The sequence below is a fragment of the Pagrus major genome, chromosome 17 (genome assembly GCF_040436345.1).
Source record: "Pagrus major chromosome 17, Pma_NU_1.0".
NCBI lineage: Eukaryota > Metazoa > Chordata > Actinopteri > Spariformes > Sparidae > Pagrus > Pagrus major.
Window position 1 is genome coordinate 11193060 of NC_133231.1, and position 18303 is coordinate 11211362.

An 18303-nucleotide genomic window follows, 5' to 3' on the forward strand; every position below is an offset into this window, starting at 1 on the left:
CTCCTATCAATCTTATGAAGTTGTTTTTTGTCATAAATTAGCCCGTTATCTCAAGAAATCTGCCTTTTGTTTTCCTTGAGAAAACAAAATGATTAACTTGTGATCTTGAGATAACTGCATTAAAAAAATCAATTACAAGCAAGACCATTCTTGGCTTTCGTACTAACAGACCCTTTATCATTATTCACTTGTGGGGAATATTGTAATGTTAATCATATATGTTGTCATGTAATTCATGCTGTCCTGAACTGACTTATACACAGTTATTTTTGTTTCAAAATATCTCTGAATTAAAATCAGACTAATGAATGTATAATGTTTGTGTCTATTTATGTAGAAAAGTTCACACTTTTCTAACAATCTGTAGGTGATTATGATAACATGTAAATCAATTTTCTAGCAGGATATGATTTAACAATAATTCTGTTACTGTAACCAGAGCTGGTGTGATATTAAAACACATACACACACACAGTGGATATAACCATGGGAACCATGTTAATGACTCGTCTTAATAAGACCCTTTGGGCACAACAACAGATGCAGATTCTGACATCATATTTTCCAGGACTGAACCCTCAACAGGCCTTTTAACATTTTACGTTTGTTAATATGGAGGAGCATGCTGCTGCGTGTTTAAGGCAAAATAGGGGTTTCTGACAGTAATAACATCTGTGAATGTTAACAGTGCTGGGAATCCAAAGGTTGACATTATTTTAACATAATTAAAAGAAAGCTGCGCTTTAAGTGGGCTTTCCACAGTTGCATAGCAACACCTAGAAATACATGTACGTACTTCCCCGAGCAGCTGTTTGGTGAGAAGTGGAGGCTTTGCAAGTCACCAATGCTATGTTTGTAAACAAGAAATACACCCAATTAGCTTTCCCTAATGTTTCAAGAGTCGACATGTGCATGGATGTGACAAGCAGTTGTTGGGTGAGATAACAAGATTCTGCTGCCCACTTTTACTGTTTCCAAATATTAAATGCCTCCAATTAGCTTTCTGAAGTGTCTGGATTTGCTTCAATTTGAGAAAATAACTTCCAGTCCACCAGCCAGGGTGGATGGTTATCCAAGTGAACAGTCTGCTCCTACCTTTGTGGTTGAAGAGCCCCTCCATCTCCATAGAGGACCTGGAGTGAGCAATACAGAGCATGGAGCAGGGTACGATGCCCTCCTGGGCTGGACAGCGGTCTGTGGTCCGCACCAGGCACCAGTCCGGCTTGTCGTGGAGTCGTTCCAGAACCTCCACAGTCTGGCCTCGGCGCACCGTCAGCTCCCCACTGCTGCCTCCATTACTGGCCACAAAGTCATGGATCACCACTGTCAACTCACAGCCACCGGAGAGCTGAAATGGAAGTAGGACAGGAGTGAAAACCCCTACTGATGTTTTCTCTTATTTGTTTGTCTAATTTCTACTGTTCACATGACTACAAAGAATGAAAACAGTCTCCTTGGCACACTGTGAAAAAAAAATCAAATATTCTGCAAAATCCTTTGCTAACAGCACAGGCGCTCCATCAGCATTGTAAAGAAAACATGCACATGTAATTATGATTGGTGACTCATTCTAGCATAACTGAACAAAACGTCACAATGACGATCTGACTCTGATCATCTGAGTGCCTAAGAAAAGAAAGACAATATTAGATACAGGTGGAACAAGGTTGAATTAGTCATCTTGTTCACTGGCTATTCTCAAAGGACTTTCAGAGCTGCACGTGACTGAAAGTGCAGCTGCTTGTTGCGATTAATGCATTAACAGAAGTGCTCTGTGCTCACAGGTGAAAGATGTAGAGTAGCAGTAAACCAGAGGGTGCACAAATTATGTTACTGTAAAAATATGAAATATAAAAGCATACAATTTATGATTGTCTGAGACATTGTTAAAGTTAATTGGCTTTCTTGGATACAAAAATGCAAATTTATGTCACAAATAGCTAGAGATAGAGATCTAATGCAATTTGATGTTTTCAAGTTTGCATCTTGTCAGCCACATACCCATTAGACAATCATTCACACATTTCATGCTTTTAAAGGTTTAAAGCTGCTTAAATTGAACACTGCATGTTGCTCATGTCCTTTACCACTGAAATGGATTCATTAATCATTTCAAGAATGTGTAAATGTCATCATTGTTTTTTCCCCTGAAATACCGCAAAGCACATTTGCAACATACCCGTTGGTAGTGTGGTAACGCCAGAGAGCTGAGGAGCTGAGAAATGGGATTTGAGCTTCTGTCCTCCAGCCTCTCCATTGTTTTCCACTCCCTCATTGCGCGAGAAGTCCAAAAGATTTAAGAAAACTCTACAGCAGCCTGATTTCTTCAGCAATCCTCTTAAGTTGTCTTAAATCACAATAAAAGGATGCTCACTCGATAAGCAAAGTTGTCTGGTAAGTAGAAGTATTTAACTTTTTATTGAATATTTCCGCTAGGAAAAACAGCTCCAGATAATTAAAGCCCTGATCCATTAGAACATCCAATGGCTAGAGAACAAGTTGCTGCCTTCAACAGCGCTCCTCTGTGGGTGCTTACAATCAGGCTATTGAAGTTTAAAAGATTCCCTGTTGTGTGTCTCTTCCTCAGAGCGGAGCAGTTAATCCATCCTTGTCTTTAAACAAATAAACAATTTAGCTTACTAATGTCCATTCATCAAAAAAAAAAAAAAAAATTCACAAAGAAAAAATAAAATGTTTTGCCGAATATTTCTCTGTTCGAAGCAAAGTGTTAGATCGATAGCTGTGAGGACCTAAAACTGTGCTCTCCTGTCTGGCATACAGACGAGCATCCTCTGTGAAGAGAGCGTGGGAGGCTGAAGCTGCTGACACACAAGTCAGTCACTAAAGCAGAGAGACACACACACAGGAACAACGGCACACACACACACTAAAACAAACACACCACTGTCACTGCCTCTTGAATGAGAGGTCTCACAGAGAGCCCTCACAGAGAGGGAGATAGAGAGGGGCATTCAAAAAGTGAGACTGAGACCCAACATTTATATTTTGCACGTGTGTTTTGAATGCTCATGCATGGGAGTGTGTCCTTAACTGAGGGAACAATGACTAATTAATTCATGAGCACACACACGCTGCTCACCTGCTCACCTTTTCAATCGAGTATTATGTTACATGAAACACCCACAGAGCTGAGCTTTTTGTGCTAACAGTTAACTAAACAGCGACAGTGAACACACTAATCTAATTTTCTTTATTTAAATGTATGTGGCCGAGCTGGGGAGAGTCCAATTAAAGTGTGAAAATAATGACCTCATGTAGGAGTCCAATGCCACAGTTTATAATTGGTATGACTTAAAAGTATGGACATATTTTCTATCTATGTGTGCTGGTATCTGTGTGTGTGTTAGCTTTACAGTTGCTCATACTGAGCGTAGGAGGATAAGCCTTCTGTGGTGCTATTACCAGATATAACCACGGCAGTGCCTGTATGCAGTGAGGTTAGATCCTCTCTCTCACATGCACACACACACAAAATCAAACACACACATGGTTGCACACATACAAACACACACTGCTATAAAGCTCTGTCAGATGGACTGTTTCTTCCTTCTCACACAAGGAAACACTTTCACAGGAAACAACTTACGAAGAGTTGCCTGCAACTAACCAGTCTGCAGCTTCCGACGATCATGTCACTGTGTGACAGCATCATGGACCAATGACAGAGAGGCTACATACTGACTGAATTAACTGAATAGTGTGACATGTGAGGGGAAATATTTTGTGTATTTCCAAAGTGCTCTCTGATACAACCCTGATTCCAAAAAAAGTCTGGAAGCTGTGTAAAACGTAAACACAAACAGAATGCAATAATTTCCAAACAAACTGTGTTTACCAACAACAGTTTAACTAAGTTTTTCTGAGCCCATGTAGTAATATCCTTTATACAATCATGCGTTTCACAAGTTTTGAACCTCGCCCTATCCTTGCTTATGAAAGAGTGAGCCTTTCGAGGATGCTCCTGTCATACCCAGTCATGACATTATCAACTATTATCAATAAACCTGTGGAATGTTCAAAGAGGTGTTTTCTGAGCATTTCACATCTTTTCCAGTCTTGTGTTGCCCCTGTCCCTACTTGTTTGAAACAAGTTGCTGGCATCAAAGTCAGAATAAGCATATATTTTGAAAAAATCAATGACGTTGATGAGGTAAAATATTATATATTTTGTCTTTGTACCGTTTTCAATTTAGTACATGTGAAGTAGTATATGCCTTAAGGTAATGTGAGTGTATTTTTGAATGGGGGTGTTCCAACCTTATCACTGTCCAGTGTGTTCTGGGATGTGCGTGAGGCGATGGAGATGGTATCAGGTTGGCTGCTGGCGTCTCCCTGGCTGTCCAGCTCCTCTCCATCCCTGCAGGCATACATTAATATAACAGTAATTTCATTATTACTATCATTAAAAATAATTACATTTTACTGGAAATGTTGGTTATTTAGATGTTCTTTCCCCTCTGGAAAGTCACTTTTTTTTTCTTCTGTGCACAACTGCAGTTTTAAAGGTCATTATTAGAAAACTAATGGAAACAGTTTTAAAACATACTACTGTATTTTTTCTCAAATATTTGTGGCATATACATACATAGCGACCATGTACATTAACATGTAAACTCATTAATACACGTTAGCTTACCGTCTGCCTTTATGTTTAGTTGTGGTGGCTTTAGGGATGTGGATTGGCTCCTTCAGAGCTCCACGCAGGTGCACAGTTCGCTCCTGGATGACCTCCCTAATGTGTTTGATCCAGTCCTGCTTGTTCTCGATACTTGAAGCCTGGGATACGATGCATGATTGGGTCAGATAAAGGTCAGATTCATAGGATCTAGTATGTAATAATATAGTAAAAGAAATAATTTATGAAGCACCTTTCAAAACACTACAGTACTACAGTACTTTATGATAAAAACATGACACATGAAAAACACAAACAGAATGAAATAAACTAAAAGCTATAATAACTAAACATCTAAGAAACCCAAAAGAGAGTTACAGACTAAAACATCAAAAAAACAGTTGAAATCACCAAATAGCAATTAAAAAAACTGGATTTTTAAAAGCCATTTAAAAGAGTTTCAGCCCTGATCTCCATTCCAAATGCCCTCACTGCACCTCACACACCTTAATATATTAATCTGAACCTTGTACTACGGTTTTGTCAGTGGTGTAGCCAGGTTCATTTCCTGCTTTTTCACATACACACACAGACATTAAATCAGCAACAAGAGATGTGAACAGCTGATATAAACGAAAGCAGTTGCCTTGTTCACTTAGCATGAACGAATGAATTGTTGACCCATAACACAGCATCCGGTTTAATTTAGCAATTATATAGTTGTGTCTAGTCCCACAAGAGTGCTTCGATCCCTGCAATCTTGTACTTGAGTCACACGTCCATATTCAGACACAATGTGAAATGACGACAATACTGTCTCTTAAACTCCACTTAGGTTCCACAGAGAGAAATATAGACATTTGTCGTATGCCTCATTTATTTACGTCAGTCAGCTAATGTAACGCCGTGTTGTGCATATGACTACCCTCGTTTGTATCTTCTCCTTCACTTAGCAACGAGCAGCACCAAGGCTGCTGTGACGCCGTGTTACATAAGACACGATTAGGATGGTCATCACAGGTTATGCAATAAAACAAATAGCTGTGCACATACACACAATGTAACACATACCGGGAATTCACCAGTTTCAGTCTTTCTCTCTGTAAGTCTCAAAAACAAACACATACTGTATCTACACACACACCCTGCATAAAACATTGCTTCTGACTCACTGTGCGAGAACTACCAAGTTGCTTGTGAGTTTTGACCCGTCAACTGCTACGCTAAATGTTTCTGTGTGATGAGTGAATAAGAAGCAGAAAGTAACACTCCAACCCCCTACAGGGAGTGAACTTTCTTGGCTGAACAGAGGGGATGTAGGATTGAATGGGGGTGGATTGCAGATATGGAGTGACTCTTCTGCCTTATGTGTGAACAACTTGACCACTCCTGCAGATGGAGAATCAATGAATTTACACTCAGTACAGTGCCGGAAGTGGAACTGCAATTCCTTATGAAACAAAAATATTTTGGTTCTCAGTTCTAACTTGACAACTTATATCTGATACTATCATAAAATATTGAGAGAGGAAAAAGATTCTTAATTAATATGAATTCAGAGACCATACATTGCCCCTTTATCTCCTCCATTTAAATCACCATCTTGATACCTTGAGGACGATCTTGTTGTCTGAGGTCGGGGTCCTGCCCACCCACAGGGCAAACTTACAAGGATCTCCCTCCACATGTTCTGTCACTCCAAGCTCCGACGTCTGAGGGGTTGAATAACATGTCAGCAAATCCACATGATATATGAGCAAAAAATTATGCAATCCTGAACCAAACCAAGTCTAAAATTCACACAGCCTTAGGCTGGCTGCAGCTTCAATCTACATTTAAAAATTTTGATTTGACACAACAAAACCTGATATGACCCAAGATGAGTTGGATAATATAAGCAACACAAGCTGTATTTAGTTAGGCAATCAATGCACAGGAATTAACATAACATAATAAAAACTGCACTGCTGTTGTCATGTGTTATTTTGTACTTTCAAGATTACTAAGGAATGCATCCATACCTTCCTAGCATCATCCAAAGATATCCCTAGTAGATCATAATTGACTTCTCCGCTGTCTTAATTAGTAGACAAAACCCACAATAAACATTACTTACAAATAGCTTGCTCTTGTACAGGTACTTGCTGCGCCCATTGGAGTCTTTGACTTCTTTGCTGAAGACCAGGGACATCTCGAAGAGGAAGAGGTGGCGGTCACGACCCTTCCGGATCAGAGTCTTGGGATCCCAGACCTGGAAGGACTCCTGGAGTATCAGCTCTCCCTGGGAGTCAATGTTCCCATCAAACCCTGAGATAGTGAAAGGAGAGAAGGAAAAGAGCTATTTCTGTGTGTTTGCAGGTGTATACAGTATGTTCAAACACACGTGTGTGGGCAAACGGAGGAAAATTTTATTGAATAATTTGTGTTGAATGAATTGAAAGTGAGTGACATCATTTCATTCACAAAATCAATGAAGCAGTGAATGTTAGATTAAGGGGAATCATCAGATCCTCGGAACACATTCAGCTAGCAGCAGGCTATCAAAAATCAATTCCATGAATTGGAGAGGTGTGCGTGTTTGTGAGGGTTTGTGTCCGTGTGTGTCCGTGTGTGTCCGTGTGTGTATTTGTGTAAACCCACCATCCAGCATAGAGAGGTGCATGGCATCATTGGCTCTCTTGGGGACACTTAGCATCACTTCCAGACCATCCTTGATCTCTCCTTTACCCTCCTCACAGCATGTCAACAACTCCTAAAGCAGAAGAACACAGAGAGAGACATAAGTAGCGTTCAAATGAAGAAGTAAAGAACACTTTATACAATTTTTTTAATTTTTATACATTCTTATACATTTTTGCCCCGAAAAATTAAATAATCCCAAACCTGATATGCTACCTTTTATTATTTATTGAAAGACTTGCTGTACCTTGAGAAGGAGCTGGTATTTAGTGATTCTCTGGACTGGTTTGATCAGGTAAGAGGAGATGGAGTTGGCAAGGCGATGTCTTTGTTGGATTTCCTGTAAATCAAAAGAGAAAACAAATAATATTATACAGAAGCCAAGTTCTTTATTATTCTAACTCATGTAATGTACAAACACATCTTGTCGGTGTCAGACCAAATATTTTCAAGAGTGGATGTTATATACCACAAGAAAATTCTCTATCTCTGCTCCCTGAATGTTTATTTAGCCCAAGAAGCATGTATGTATTACAAAATGTAAAAAAAAAACCCAAAAAACTCTAACACTAATATCATAAGTCATTATACATCAGGCAGTAATGGTAGGGACTTACATCAAAGTAGGGTCCAGCATGTTCCAGGATGAGCTGGGTGGAGTCCGGCTTGTTCTTACAGTAGTTCACATACATCTGGAACTTATCAGCCTGAGCAGTAGGAACAACACCAGTGTTTACTCACAAGAAATACTAAAACTCATTATATTTAATATTGATCTACTCAAAATGCTGATCAAAACAGAAAAAAAAGTAATAATCCTGGTACATTTTTCAGGTGTTAAGGCATAAAAACAACTCAGGAACACAAATACTTGTAAATCTCTTACCCAAGTCACAAAACAATGGCCAACATCCTCTGGAAGCTGCTCATACTTCTCCAACTCCTTCAGGAAGATACTGTACAGAGACAGAAAGGATTCAAAAGAGGAGCACTCAGAAGCCGAGAAACACATTTTGTATATTATCTGCTCCTGAAGGATAGAAGGATTTCCGTATTACAGTAATTGTATCATTTTAAACTAAATTAGCTGATGATTAGCTGATCACTGCTCTACTGACTTGTGATGGAACTCGTAGAGGTCCTGCATGTTCCCAAAGATGATGTGTTCCTTGTTGACAATACCGGGAGGAATCTCCTCCACACCGCTGGTCATCTCCCACAGGTACGTCTGCACAAAAACCAGAGCATAATTAATCAAGAAACCTATGAAACATCTTTGTGTCAACTCGTCTGATGTAGGAGCATTTGATCATGACATTAAATATTTCAATATAATCATTTACTTGTTTTGTGAACAACCCACAGAAATATCTAAAGTTAAAGTACAGCGAAAAAGTGCTACTGGAAAATTTAAATATAACCGTTTCAAAAGAGAAAAAGCAGAATGTTCACACATTACAATACAATATAATAAAACTTAGAAGGCAGCATTTTAAAAAAAATCACAGCAGTGGCAAAAAAGAGTCATTCATATCAGGAAAAGGGTATCTTTATTTAAGGTAAACAAGTAGCTCATTCTTCATTAGAATACTTACATCCATACACTCCCGCAGGTCTCTGACGTAGGCTTTCTCTGTCTGAATCAGCTCAGCCATTATAAATCTAAAAGGAGATGCACATTGAGAATAGAGACACTGATGAGCATTGTCAGATGCTGTAGTTCACCAAATATAGACCAAGTGTAGTCAACCTGTGAGGAAGACTTAAAACTATACGGTGATACATTGCAAAACCAAAACATTAAGCATGTAAAAGAATACAAATTGTACTCCACTCTACTGTTTCGACATTATTTGTAACTACTGTGGTACTGTAAGTGTTATACATACATATACAGGATGATGTGATAATCAAGCTATCAACACATGCTCAATATCAATTTGTACACAGACTACAAAAACTGGCCTTCTCAGTTCTGCTACTCTACTCAGTTCTTTTAATTAACACAAACTTTGTAATGTCAGCATGTTATTAGTTAAATAAGTCAATCCACATGACAGGAAAGTGTCTACTTGTTACCTGACAAAATATTTAGTTCACAGTACAAAGCTACTGGATATCATGTTTTGACCTACAGTCACAGATAGTCTCCTGTTACAGTAGGTGGCAGCACTGTAGACATTTAGTGCTCTGAAACAACTTCTCTATTATGACATTCTTCTAGGCATAGTTAAGAAAAACATAGCTTTGTTAATGTTTGTGAATGCATTACAACCCCCTTATGGCTCACTTATGGCTTGTGAACATATGTACTGTAATTTGCAGGCTGTCCATGGCCCCCCTTCTGTATGTATTTCCCCCATAAACCATTTAAAACCAATTACCACAGACATTCTGTACAGCATCAGGAACACTGTGAACATTTTGTGATAAATGCTCATAAGACATATTACTGCTCTGCATCCTCTCACATGCACCATAAATTCCATCTCCATTTCTTTACACACTTGATTGGATTCAAAGATTTCAGCTTTCACTGTGATGTGCTCATGTTCTCTGGGTAATCTGACATTACACTGCACATTATTACTAACACTAACAATTTGAAATGAAAGCCTAGCTGCCGCTATACAATCTTAAATGGGACTCACAAAACTAATATGTTTTAATATGTTTGTAGGAAATTATTGAATTATTCATGCAGGCAGTTTTCTTGTGATGCTGACCATCAGGTGGTGATCAGTGGAGAGTATTCCAGGAAAATGGCTGCTGCACTTACTCTTTCCTTCGTGCTGACTTCCTCTTCTCCTCATTCAGTTCATGGGCAGCATCCCTCAGCTTAACCTCTGACCCTGGAGCACTGGCAGGGATGATGTCCAGTTGCAGCTCTTTACTCTGAAAAGGACGTGGTGGTCATTCACCAGTCAACACACCAATGCATGATGTATTTGCTTTCTCTCTCTGTTATAAGTAACTGTTGGGAGATGGAGTTTAAATAGGAACATGCAGTAAACCAACAACATCTGACCTTCTGGTGAAAGCTCCTACATTTCAAACTACAATAACATGGAAGCCAGGACAAGTTTATACGATTAAATTCAGCACATAAAACATGACTTTGTCATAAACTTGCACTAGAAAGACTAAAGACAGAGGTTCTATTCTTATCACTATAACCTGTGCCAGACATATCAACACCTGTAGCTTTATATGTTTTTTTTATTATACAGCATCAACCTGAGCTTTTAGAATTGAGCATATGAATGGAGTTTCAAAACACACAAGGAAGAATACAGGTTATATCTGTCTCTTCTTTGAGTTTTATCAATGGTGCGCACTCACAGCCTTGTTGGAGTCGGAAGAAATGCCAAGCGCCGTTTCCAGGCAGGTTCGGTATTTGTCCATGCGGAGAGAGAAGTCCCTGTAGCGCTTGTCCACTGAGGACACCCATTTCTTTATCTCCAGGGCATGGGCGTGGCCCTTGTCACAAAACCCATCCGCCAGCTGGATCAACAGCTTTACCCGCTCTTTGGTTTGCTGTCAATAGATAGACATTTAGGGAGGGGATAGAGATAGAGAGAGAGAGAGAAGAGAGGTGGCCGCAGAGAGGCAGTGCCGGTGGAGGAAAGGTAGATAAGAGAGAGAGAGAAAGAGAGAGTGAGTGAGAGAGAGAGAGAGAGAGAGTTAGGAATCATTGTGTTTGCTTGATGGACACAATAGCTTGTTCTCCAACACAATAACAGTAACACGGCAATGAGAAAAGAGGACAATACACTGCCCTGGGAATGGGCCTCACAGCAGAGTGCAGGACTGTGCAAACATACACACAAAACAAAAAGGAGAGCAACAGGCACAAAAAATATACAGTTTCTATCCTCCCCACCTTGTTTTACACAGTAAAAGATTGACAAATAAACTTAAACCCACACGCACCTTTGCTGTGATCTGGAAGTCTTCGTGCTCTTTTAGCAGCTCCTGTGTGTGATGAATGCTGGAGCCGGTCGATGTGTGTGTGGACAGGTAAAACTCCCCAGTGTCATGGATCCACTCCAGGGCCTGAGGAAACATCCAATCACAAGTGAGTACGTTCACACTGCAGGGATTTCAGTTACACAGTTTGACACAGTCTCTATTAATTATCCAAATCGGTTTGATATGTATACTATTGTCCATTGTACAGTTAACCTTGAGGAAAGAGTAGATTAGGATTTAGGATTAGGAAGGTTGACATCTATTTAATTTGAGAAACAACAATATGATAAAGGAAAAAGATATTTATGACACATATTATCAGTATACCATGCATATACAATCTGCTACCACTGATCAAAAATTTAACTTCTTCATACATTTTTAGCATTCAATTTCCAAAGGTCCTATTTAGTTTCATTTTTTCTATCTTTGTACTTTATAACCAGAAGTGGCAGAACTGGTCCAGTCAAACTGTGAAACCAGAAAGCATTTGGGCCCTGGGGATAAAACCTGGATCGCCCTAGAATAGCCATGTCCTAGAAACATCTATGATGTCATCTGATTTTATTGGCCATTGCTCTGTGCCTGGGCCCTGCCATCAAAACACCACAAGAGGGAGCAAATTGTCTTGTATTCAAACAGCATTAGACCCGGTACATGAAGATAAGAGTTTAGAGCTTAAATGCCATGGGTTCTAACTTTCTTTGGCTTATTGAAAATTAAAAGTTTCAAGCAGTCATGTTTGAATTAAGCAACTCAGTCTGTAAAGTGGGCAGATATCTTGGCTGCTACTGAAAACAAACTCTGTCCATCTCATCAGTCCTTGTATCTTTGAACGATGGCTGTTCTGAGCCAGGTTTGATCAAGAAATATTGAGTGTTATTGATCTCTTGTTCTTTTAAAACATAGAAAAACTTTACAACAAGAGGTCCCAGAGGCTGAAATTTTGGTCCAGCCCGAGGGCTTAAAATGAGTGGTTGGAGACTTATGTTTGGCAATGCTCTGTAATAAACATGGTGCTTAAATTTAGTGGGCCACATAATGATAGCCGTCCTTATGACTGTCATTGTTGCAAATGTCTGCAGGATTACATCATTTCCAGTATATTTGAAATGTATCATTACTAAGAAAACACAGACTGCTTGACTTAAAAACAGAGTAAAATGGAAGTTGCAGCTGTACGCAAACTGAGACAAACCAACTTGCTGATTTGATTCCAATGCAAGCAAGAGCCGATCATCTAATACGGAGGAGGATGACAACTGATGAAACAATGCACCAATACGCTATGCCCAGCTAGTGGCCACATAAACATCCAGTATGCACACCTTCACAAGAACACACCTGTTTTGCGCTGCGTTCAAACACAACATATTGCTGGCACTGGTCCAGCCTCCGCTTCCTCATGGTCCAGAAGTGGAGCACTCTGTTCTCTCTCTGCAGCAACTCATTCAAGATATCTGATGGAATAACACAAGCATTAAAAAATGCTGTCTTTCTGTGCATCAGCATTATACAAGAACAGATTGAAAACCTGAATTTATAATTCAGTGAATGAATTAAGAAACTGCAGATAGAAAAAGTTAAATATACAAATTGATAAAGATCTTTGCAATGATAAGATGCAGAAGAGATGAATGTGACTGCTGAGTTGTCTACTTACTCTTGACCTGAGTCTCTGGAGCTTTGACATGGGACAACATGCCAGGCATATTGACACTGTTCCTGTGCAGGTACTTCAAGAAGACGTCAGCATTACGCCGGGCTAATGTACAGGCCTGTAAGTGTGCAGAATGAGAACAGATGTCACATACAGGCTCAATAGTAATATCTTTCTGACTAATATAGAAATTATCTTAGAAATCAACCTAAAAACAAGTGATATGATACATCTTTTCTTTCTTTTTGTCTCACCTTGAGGAAGGCCTCTTTCTGCTCCAGATGTTTGCTGATCATAGGAGTGACATGGTCTGACTCACTGTTCGGGCCCAGCTTATCAGCACCGCCACACCAGTCTTCTTCTCTCTTATACTCCTGCTCCAGGCTTTCTAACACACTGCACACCTGAGACATAGATGAAACAGTATATAAAACCACTGTACGATGCAACACTGGTCTTCTACTGCTCAAGACACACATGCAACCTGTGAGACTATACATCCTGGAGAGCATTCTTTTAATGATACTCTGAGACTGCAGGCAGACACTTTGCAGGTACATTGACAAGGGACAGTGTCCTTCCATAATCCTCCTTTGCCTGATTATCTGACACACTCAAAAGTACCTGTTCAGAGGTTTTGTAGAAGGCAACAGAAGCGTTAACCAGCTTGAGTCTGTCTTCCATCTTCAGCATCAGCTGCTGCCAGTGGTCTGCCACCTTCAAGTCACACAAAACAAATCAGTTTACAACAAGCACCTTTAAAATCCTGCCACCGCTGTTATTATTCATGCTCTCCTGATGAGATGTATGAAATTGTAAGAGATGGATACCTTTTCTGCACAGTCCCTGATCATATCCATGTCGTAGTGGTTTGCCTGGAGTAGGGCCTCAGCCTTCTGCTGTACCTGCAGTGCACTTTGATGGGTTTTCTGAATGCGGGGTGAGGGTGAGATAAAAAACAACATGAGATTCAAGAGTTATATGAACCTCTATATCACAGCCATTGCTTTGAAAATAGGACCCCAGCTTCTTGTTGGCCCTGCAGGGCAGTTTGGTGGAGGGTGGAGGAGAGGCTAAATAAATAAAAGTTGTATGTGATTATGGCTGTGTCATAAAAGACTGTCCTGGAGTGAGCATTCTGGGGAGGAAATGAGATAGGGAGGTAAAAAAAAGAAAGTATCTTGTGATTTTTTTCTTCTCCTTACTGACTCAGAGCAGTAGAGGGAGGGAAAGCAGAAGGAGACGAAGGAAGAGTGAAGGATTTCCTGCAACCTTTGGTAATGTCTGCAGCACCTACAGGGTACGATCAACGAGGACATTCCCATATCAGTTGCTATTTTCTTACCACACAGGACTCATTGTGGGTTTCAGGGACTACAGTTATGGCATGCGTATTAAAATTCAAGTCTCACATAAGCAATAATCATAAACACAGCTTCTTCTGAGTGTGCATCTTTGTGTGTGTGCGTATATGTGAGCTCTGGAGAAGTAGGTCAGGTACAGGCCTGAATTAAAATGAGCCAGGCTCGACAGAGTTCAAAGGAAAGGCACCCTGCATAATCAGTGGTAAAAGGAGAAAGGAAATAAAGAAGAAAGATAAGCAGAGAGAGAAGAAAAAGAGAGGTAGAGATATTAGTTATTCATAATTCCATTTCATGCGTGACTTGTGATGAGACAGGGAGGCGGTGGATACATGTATGAACCCGAGAAGAGTTTTAGAAAGGCATAAGGTTGAACAGGGCAAAGGAGATACAAAAGTGGGAAATGGGGTGATGAAGAATGGGGCATGAGGAGATGAATTGAGACAAACATGATTAAAAGGAAGAAGAGGAAAAAATTGAATAAGAATTGCAACAAATTATGTTGGATTTTTTCTGAATTTTACCTCTATTGCATGTTGGAATTGCTCATGTTCTTTCTGCAGTTGTTCAGCTTCTTGTAACGAACTGGCTGTGATCAGACCGGCGTTCAGCATGGATTCACCATTACGGATCCAACCCAGCACCTAAAACAAACAGACACAAATCATTTTGTTATTATTCACTCTGTATTTTCAAATGGACTGAAATTATTTGCACTACCTACGCTAAAAAAACATCTTGAAAAAACTTTACAAATCAGCTGCAAGGGGCGCAACAGTAACTCAGTTGGTAGAGCTTGAGCCCCATGCACAGAGACCGTGTCCTCACTGCTGTGGCCCAGGGTTAAAGTATGACCTGTGGCCCCTTGCTGCTTGTCATCCCCCTTTCTCCTCACTCTGATCCCATTTTCCTGATCGTCATATCTCAAGCTGTCCTATCAAATAAAGCCATGAAAAGGCCAAAAAATACTTTAAAAAATCAGCTGTAAGCTGTTCCCAATATCCTCTGTTCTATTTTCTTTTCTCCTTCTTCCAGCAGCTTTTCAACATTCTCTCTCCGTGTGCACCAACCTCTCCCTTTTATCTTCCTCTTCTCATGTTTTATTTCCATTGTTTCTCTAACCCTGACACCTCTGTACACCCTTGCATTCTCTCTCTGTTCATGCTTAAATTCCTTGACTTCAAACTCCACTTTGACCACATTTCCCTACCTGCCTACTCTATCCTTTACTTAGCCCTTTGTACATAATCACTTCAACTACCACACACACTGCCTCACACACATGCTCCTAGATGTGCACAAAATCCCATTTGCTCATAGTTTTGTTGGCCTAGTTCTAGCCAGAGGGTATGCTAAACACAGTCTGACAGAACACCTCTCTCTGACTCAGCAAAGCACACCTGCTGTGTGGGTGATGGGCAGAGCTGCAACTGGATCTTGGCTATAAAAGTGATGATGCAACACAACTCTGACTCCTGTTTTTCAGCAACTATAACAGGGCCTGTGTTTCCACTGCACTTGCAATGTCCCGAGGCAGGACAGGTATGCGTGTTTGCTGCTGGATATCAGAGGAGCTGCACGTCCATGTGACGTAACTCTAATGCACGAACAAACAGCAGCAATATCAGCAATAATGACTACATGTATGATTCACCTGTAAGGTATGAAAAACAGGTAGAGTGACATAATATATTCCTTTATTTCATGATACATCACCAAGTTGACACAATGTTATAGTACTTTGACAGTGTTTATATCTGTTATAACTCTTGCTCTAGTCATAATCCCTATTCGTTTGGGACATCTGAAAAAAAAAGAAAAGAAACAGGTTAACTGTTGTGTAGTATTCTTTGGCCAGGACTGAAAGGCTGGGATATTTATATATCAGTAGCAGGAATATACAGGCTACAATTACCAGATTATGGTTGTTTCAAATTTAGTTTAACAGCGTTTCAGTAATTTAAATAAATCCATGTTAAAAAGTAAATTGTACAGTTTAAAAGCTTAAAAACTGCAGCTTAAAACAATTCTGATTTATAAATCAGTATCAGCTACATAGACACATAAAGATTTCTCAATCAGTCCATAGCTGCCTCTCTGTGGGTAGATGACTAAACAACAACATAAACATCACACTGACGTAACACTATCATCATACTGTCAGGTCTGTTCGATCAATGCGATGGTAGTTCATCTTCTAAAATGTTTTGCTGCAATACTCTCAGGGTATAATTTAGGTTATTTTAGTCTCAGTTTCATGTCTGCCAACACTTTTGTTCAATTTTTTATTCATTCAAGCGCAAGTTGAAACATAAAGCCTGTTGTTATTTGACTGCATCACGATGATAACAGGCCTAGTTATGAAAATTGGCTTCATCTTTGTTTTATGTTTTGCTTTGAAATATCAGTGGCTGCATTTCAAAATCTCAAACAATTTTCTTTCTGTGATTGTATTCAGGTATTGGATGAATATTGGGAGAGAAGTGCAAGTAGATGTGCACTTTACTGACACAACAATAACCTGAGCTCTTTCCCTCCATATCAAGTCAGATTCTGTCTGGCCCATTTGTCTTCTTTTGCCTTGAATTTCCAAACATTGGCTGAACATACAATAACACTGCATTGCTCTGACTATTCCCCAAAGTCAGAGAGACACACACAGACAGATAGAGATACAGCGAGAAATATAGAGAAAGAAAGAGGAGGGAGAGAGCGTTGGCACAGGATTAGTCAGCTACCCATGGTCATGTACAGACAAAATATACTGTAGCCTTTTAGTCCTTCAACACTCTCCGCTGTAGCATCATGGTATGCTGTGGCAATAAATTGTCAGAATAGCTTTCCACAGATCATGTTGAACTCAGCCTCACAGGTAGCCCATGGTGTACTTATTTCTGAATTATAGCACGTCAGCATTCATATGCTGAATGAAAGTATGAATTCTATTTTCACTTCAAATGTCTGAAAACTATGCACAAATTTTGCTTATCATAAATGAAATATTTATGTTTTGTCTCTTCTTTATGATTTGAATGTAGGGATTATTCCTCATAATTAAAAAACCCAAGCTCTTTTGAAACTTGTCTCTTCAAAGTCTTTGCACTTGCTTTTCAAAATCCCACTCCACTCTCTAGTCACTGCTTCAATGCGATCTCATTGTCTATCCTTGTTATGCTCTCTTGTCCTTTTCTTCTTCAAGTACGTACCTGTTTTACTTCAGCCTGTAGATGCCTTAACTGGACACACTGCTCCAGATGTCTCCTGTGCTGCTCTGCAGCCAGGTCCAACTCCTGCTGCTTTTCATGAAGAAACTCCAGCAGGTCCTGGACCCGTGTGGCCATGTCCACATCTCTGTCACATAACAGCTCCACACCTGCAAGACAACAGACAATGTATTATGTTGCCAGTGACGATTTGTCTTTTATTATAACTATTGATGTCCTTTTTATTCACTTATTGTTACTGACAAGGAGAAAATGGGTATTGTATGAAGAGGATTTTAGCGATTCTACATGGCAGTAGAGAGAAAGGTATAAAATATGTATTTCATGAATTTACTCTGTTTTACCTGCATCTTATAGGAGCAGCTGGATAGATACAGATTTTACATCTTAAAAATTATTTATACATATGTTACAGAGCTTACATTTTTAATAAAAGCTAGCCATGCAGACAGTGAAATGTTGATCTTACGGAAGCTAACAGAATAATGTCTGAAAACCATTCTCCTGCATGAACCCAATACGACAAATTTGGCATTGGCATAATCTGTACTCACATTTTAATCCTGCATTCTGTATCAGCATTGTTGTAATGCTAGCTACAAGGCTAGCCAAGGTAAATAATTGTCCTAAAGCAGGTTACAGAGGTAGCTCATGTGCATCTTCTATTATTAAGGCAGCCACGCAGCGAGCTGTAGCAGTGCAGCTGGCTGACTGCAGAGTCAGACTTTGCATAACATGAGCTTGATTTGTTATGTGACAATCTCTGAGGTG

At 39.7% G+C, this 18303-nt stretch overlaps 1 protein-coding gene across 1 annotated transcript in view; it reads right to left on the reverse strand.

The window, feature by feature from the left end:
* Positions 1-18303, reverse strand: part of triob (trio Rho guanine nucleotide exchange factor b) — a 70127-nt gene that overhangs the window by 22912 nt on the left and 28912 nt on the right. Inside the window, exons 16-36 of the mRNA XM_073485436.1 lie at positions 17515-17681; positions 14833-14952; positions 13778-13876; positions 13572-13664; positions 13202-13351; positions 12951-13065; positions 12632-12747; positions 11249-11371; positions 10658-10852; positions 10095-10210; positions 8911-8977; positions 8434-8543; positions 8202-8271; positions 7933-8022; positions 7563-7655; positions 7277-7388; positions 6753-6943; positions 6247-6348; positions 4658-4797; positions 4279-4378; positions 1096-1348 (exon numbers count right to left, since the gene is read on the reverse strand). Coding sequence (XP_073341537.1) covers positions 1096-1348; positions 4279-4378; positions 4658-4797; positions 6247-6348; positions 6753-6943; positions 7277-7388; positions 7563-7655; positions 7933-8022; positions 8202-8271; positions 8434-8543; positions 8911-8977; positions 10095-10210; positions 10658-10852; positions 11249-11371; positions 12632-12747; positions 12951-13065; positions 13202-13351; positions 13572-13664; positions 13778-13876; positions 14833-14952; positions 17515-17681 — 2622 coding nt within the window. The remainder of the gene's footprint in view (positions 1-1095; positions 1349-4278; positions 4379-4657; positions 4798-6246; positions 6349-6752; positions 6944-7276; positions 7389-7562; positions 7656-7932; positions 8023-8201; positions 8272-8433; positions 8544-8910; positions 8978-10094; positions 10211-10657; positions 10853-11248; positions 11372-12631; positions 12748-12950; positions 13066-13201; positions 13352-13571; positions 13665-13777; positions 13877-14832; positions 14953-17514; positions 17682-18303) is intronic.